The sequence below is a fragment of the Halyomorpha halys genome, unplaced genomic scaffold (assembly GCF_000696795.3).
Source record: "Halyomorpha halys isolate HHAL.00 unplaced genomic scaffold, Hhal_1.1 Scaffold1190.1, whole genome shotgun sequence".
Classification (NCBI taxonomy): Eukaryota; Metazoa; Arthropoda; class Insecta; order Hemiptera; family Pentatomidae; genus Halyomorpha; species Halyomorpha halys.
Genome location: NW_027114895.1, coordinates 34,907 through 40,816, shown reverse-complemented (window position 1 = coordinate 40,816; position 5,910 = coordinate 34,907). Strand labels below are relative to the sequence as shown.

The following is a 5,910-nucleotide window of genomic DNA, read 5'->3' as shown; positions in this document are numbered from 1 at the left end:
ATTCACTTTTTTTGCAATTTTTCTTTTTTTGCTTACATGTATAAGGTATATTTTTATGTAACTAGATTGTTTGTTTTTTTAAAATAAAATATTGAGAAGTTTCATTTATTACAATATTTCTCTTATTCAGAATTATTATTATTTTTTTAACAATACCAGCACAGGCTGATGCATTAGGGGGTTTCTATATACTTTTTCAATGAATCCAACGAGCAGAAATCCACAGCAGTGCTCTAATGAAAACAGTAATAATAATAAAATACTGGTACTGGTATTTGGTGGGGGAAACAAGTCAGGCAAGTGGGCCTAGTGGTCTTTTTTTGCCAACCCCTGGCAGCTACCTTAATTGCCCCCGCGTACTAACCAAGGTGGGAGTGTCAAGATTCATTCTTCGGGACCACCGAAAAATGAATGTTAACCTGCCCCAGGTGGGAATCGAACCCACAACATTCCGAACTGAGCACACTGGGACCTGCCCCCCAACCCGCACACCCATCACGTCCCTAATAATAGAATAAGTAGGAATTCAAATTTCCTGGCACTGGAGCTTGTTTTGTACCCAAAAAATCTCGAATGCATAACATGTAACTGGATTCATCATAAATAATTATTTAATAAATTAATTATTGTTAAAGATATTTATGTAATAACATGCTAGTTAAATTATTAAATCTATCAAGATTATACTACAATTATAATCTCCAAGGTTAAAAAAAAAAAAAAGTGCTAAACCTACTATAAAGTACGGAATTAACTTATACATATGTAAATAAGAAGGATTATATCATATATAAGTTACTATCAGACTTTGAACTTTAATCTAGCACAGACAAAATTATATTCACTTTGATCATAAAATAATAATAATTTTTACACAGACTTTAAAGGATAATTAAATTAAATGAGGAGAAGATGGTTGGGGGTGCGGTCAATGAAACACAAATAAGTTAATCATACTTATTTGTGTTTCATTGACCACACCCCAACCCTCTTCTCCTCATTTATCATCCACGGTCAACTATCTCTCATAATAATGAGAATTAAATTAATATAGGACATAAAAAAAATGTCCTAACCAACAAAAAAAAATCAGATATCACTTAGAAATAGATTTATATTCTTAAATATTTGAGATAGATGTATGTTCTACCTAAGATGAAACCAAATGGAGTATATTATTGTTATTGTGTTTCTTTGACTTCTACAGTAAAAGGATATTTTTAAAAAAATGTGGTTGATACATCATCCAATTTTGAAGATCCAATAAATTTCCAGTTTTTTAAATTTATGCATTTTAGAGTTTTTTTAGATAATTTTATTTCTAATAAAATACATAACAAATCAATTCGAGCAATCAATATGTATTACTAGAATAAATAATAACTATAGTGGAGCCAAATAAATAATAACTCAATAATACGGTAAAAATGAAGATAAATATAAAACATCAGGGATGAAAAAAACCAAAATAAGTACTGCTTTCACTTCACTGACTAACTTTTGGAAATCAAAGTACCTACTTAATAATAATATCAATACCATAAATATGAAGGGATATATAACTTAAATACAGATTTTAAAAAAAAGGTATTAAGAGCAAGTTTCCAGTGACATATCCATATCATGTCCTATGAAATGTCATGGATTAAAGTATTTAATTAATTGCCTTCATCAAGAACTGGGATATTTTATACAAATTTACTCCTCCTCAAAATAAAATACAAGGATGGTGAGTTTATGAAATATGAAAGATAATAAAGGAAAAAAATTGAAAACAATAAAAGTTTAATAAAATCATCAAACACAAGTAATACAAAGCTTAAAATTCTATTATTAAAATAAATGAAAAATATAATTTTTTTTATGAGTATCCTAAAAGAATAATTCAATAGATAAAAGTTTAACCCATTGGATTTATTAAACAGCCCATGGCCATAAAATCTTGCAAAAAATACAGTAATTATAAACAAAACAGATTATTACTAAATTAATATTTTTCATGGATCATGAAGCAAAAAAGAAAGGCACTTTAGTTTGATCAGGTAAATTAATCACCATTGATATCACAAACTAACATAATTTATAAAAAATATGCTAACATAAGTAATAAATCTGTGTATTTCATGCAATCATAAATGCAAGTTATGCATATAATTATACAATTTTATCAGAATACACCATATATGTAGTTTATGTAAATTAATGACTGAAATATGAATATTACAAACTACGCAAATCTGTTAAAAAATAATATTTCACAATAATGTGTCAATAAATTGTAACTAACCTGAGTCCATTTTTGAAAGAAATAATTGATTTCTAAGACAATTACGATAAGAAATTTCGTAATACAAGTCAAACTAAAACACTACCTTAGCGCGCTGAACCAAAGAGAAACGTTTGACGATGACAAGATGATTCTTATCAACATGGTAATTTGCTGTAGAAATCGTACATGTATATAATACGGTAATATCGATCCCTTTTCTGGCTTTCAGAAGCCATGGATTTCGACAAATGAGGTATCGAAAGAATGGAAATTTCATGAAGAAGTGACGAATCCTAATTTTAATTCTTAAATTTTTACTAGAAAAGTTATTAAAAAATGGGAGAAATTAAAAAACTTCAACATTAGTAAGCCGGCGAAATGAGACATTGCAAATTGGGTTTTAAAGATTTCGGTGTGGACATCAATATGCAAGTACGCTCCTATGGAGCTAAGCCCAAAAATAAACAGTTTCATAGAAAGCGCACGAATAAGACATGGTTAAAACCTCTTCTTCTTCTTCCTCATCCTCCTTAAGTGCCTTGCAGCATGGAGAAGCCTCTAACCACTTGGTCCACACATCTCGGTCTCTGGCCAGCATCTGAGCCAGCGTTTTTTCTTTTTCTAGATCTAGTCGTTGGATATGCTCCATATAGCTCCTTCTAGGTCTGCCTCGTGGTCTTCTACTAGTCGGCCTCGCCTCCATACATTTTCTTGGCCCTCTGTCTTCTCCCATTCTACAGACGTGTCCATACCATTGGAGCTGTCGGTGTTCAATCACTGATTTCACTGAGGGAATCTGAAGTTCTTCTCTTATTCTTTCATTACATATCCTGTCTCTCCTAGTTTTGCCCAATATTCTTCGCAAAAATCGCATTTCAGCAGCCGTGATCCTGCTCAAATGCTTGTCTTGGGTGACCCAACTTTTACTGCCATATAATAGTTTTGGAAGAAATATTGCTTCAAATATGTGGAGTTTGATGTTCTTACCTCCCTCTTTCCCACAATAGTATTGCATATCTTGTAGTAAATATTATTTTCTTTATTTATTCTATTAGTCACTTCTTGGTCTATTTTACCCGATTTATTGAAAATTATTCCAAGATAGGTTTGGAAGTCCACCTTTTCCAACACTTTATCATTGCACACTATTCTTACATTGTCCACGTCCAGTTCATCTCTGGCAGCAGTCACAACCTTGCTCTTGAGGCTTTTAATATTCATTCCTTTGCGAGCGAATTCTCCTTGCCGTTCTATATTGATACATTACAATTTTTCCTCAGAGTCTGTCACCAGCACGATATCGCCTGTATGTAGAAACGCCTATACTTGTACTGTCCTCATGTTCCACATACCGTCAACAGTCCAAGGAGTTCTCCTGCACATTTTGTGGATTTCATCCATAAAAACAATAAACAATAATGGACTGAGACTATCTCCTTGTTTCACACTTCTTTCCAAAGAAAACGGCTTTGACTTTCGCCCATGGATACGCACTATGCCATTAGAGCTTTGCTAAGTTGATTTAATCACTTCCAGAAGGTCTGCAGGAATTCTTTAGGCTCTAGGGACCCACCCGATTGCATATCGGGGTATTGAATCGAAGGCAGCTTTTAGGTCTAAAAAAGCAATGTGATTTCTGACCCATGCCTTTTCTACGACAGTTCTAAGGGCGAATATGTGATCCTAGGTTTGTCTTCCAGGTCGGAATCCGGCCTTGTCTTCTTCTAGTTTTGGCTCTATCAGAGCCTGTAACCTGCTTTCTATAATTATGAACGCCGACGTTCCCAAGCAATCCCCATTAAAGATAGTCAACATTGAGAAACATTTCAGAAGCCTCTTTGAAAAAGAGAATCTCCGCGAACGTGCGGATTATGAGAATGAGCCCCGATGCCAAATTTGATGTCCATAGATAGTCGGGTGGTGCAGAGGGCTATCAAGTCGACATCGTTGGACTCATATAAAATACTTTGATGTAACACACATCATTAAGTAAATTGCGGAGATTATGCTGAAGGGGGTATGTACCAGAGCCTCGACGCCAAGGGCTCACAATATTGGTCTACAAGTGAAAAGGAGACTCAAAACGTATTTCCTCCTGGAGGCCAATAACAATATACTCGATTGTGCATTGAATCATCGAGAAGGTTCTGGATTCTGATTTGAGGTCACCTTCAGCAAAAGTTAAAGGGGCTTTATCAAAGGTCTGCCGGGAACACATGTAAGCGCTAGAATCATCGACGCGATCATAAAAGATGCCAAAAATAGGAAAAAAGATTGCGCGGCGGTTTTTCTGGACGTGATTGGTGCTTTTGAGAACGTTGGCCATGGTCACATAGTGAGCTCGTTGGAAGCAATTGTTCATATAGTGTTCACTCTTAGAGAGAAAGAGAAGTAAAATGAACTTTGAATGGTGGTATTTTTTTATTGTAATTTCTTCTTTTTCGACTATTTTTTTTAAATTTGGATAATTTACAATGAAAATATAACTTGGTTATTTCCAAGATATTTCTTTTTAAAAATCCACACATTGTGAAAAATGGGTAGAGTGCTGGCACAGAACATTTATTTAGAATGTTTAATTCTACGAGACACAAATATCTAACTTACATAATATTATAAGGATAGAATAGTGTTTGACGTCAATATTTGAATAAATGTGTATTTAAAATGTCTATAAGCTTCTCCTGTAAAATGAGCCACTATTCAAGAAAATCAGTGTAATGTACTTGTAGAAGTGTTCAAATGTTTTGTATTAATTTTGTTAAATCATTAACACTATTTAGCAATTTCATCTGTTATTTTATTTCATTTATTCTTCATATACATATAAAAGGATTTCCTCATCTCATTTTTCAAACGTCAGAAATGTTTAGTGGTGTTTAGAGGACCTATGGAGGTGTGTAGTCAGTCGAGATACCAATTTAAGAGGTAAGGTGCACTAATATCAGAAGAACTCAGACAAAGCACAATCATTAAGGTTATGTTAGCTGGACAAAAGTTGATTTGACCGGAAGATTGGACGTTCAGGAGGTTCTCCAGCTCCTAGAAATTTTCCTCGAGAGTAGTTGCAGGCTGCTACTGTCCCAAAGGAACTCAGAGGGTTAATTGTAAGAAATTGTTTTAAAATAAGTTGCTAATATTTGAAGCTATCATAAAACGTGTAAGAATATTTCATAATGTATTTTAAATTTTCATTAATTAAAAAAAAAGTATATAAGGAGTTACTGGCGTCATCATGTCATGGCTCTACGCAATCTTTGATGGTGACTCAAGACCCGATCACGATGTTTGGTGGAAATATAAGTTTTACATAGTTTAAAGTGTCATAATTAAGAATAAAAAAGAAACTTTGTCTAAAAGGTTTTTTTTCTTCTCATGCGCTTCATGAGCTCATACACCATCACGGTCTCATTTATAACAATTGCCGAATCATTGTTAGTTATTTAGCCGCCAACCTTAGAATACACAATGATATATGTCTTATATTTTTGTTAAATATCACAATTTCTGTCAATTTATAATAATTTGATTAACAAAAACATGCTAATGTTTCAAGTGTGCTAATTTTCTTATGTTCGGTTTTGGGACCACGCCTACTTTAATGTTAAGGTTGACTATTAATCTTGACTTTTCGAATCTCT

The 5,910-nt window shown here is 33.3% G+C and overlaps 1 protein-coding gene across 1 annotated transcript in view; it reads right to left on the bottom strand.

Moving 5' to 3' along the window:
- Nucleotides 1-2,427, bottom strand: part of Zw (glucose-6-phosphate 1-dehydrogenase Zw) — a 47,268-nt gene extending 44,841 nt beyond the window's left edge. The window contains exon 1 of the mRNA XM_067052007.1: nucleotides 2,288-2,427. Within this exon, the coding sequence (XP_066908108.1) occupies nucleotides 2,288-2,297 (10 nt within the window). The 5' untranslated portion in view covers nucleotides 2,298-2,427. The remainder of the gene's footprint in view (nucleotides 1-2,287) is intronic.
- Nucleotides 2,428-5,910: the final 3,483 nt, after the last annotated feature.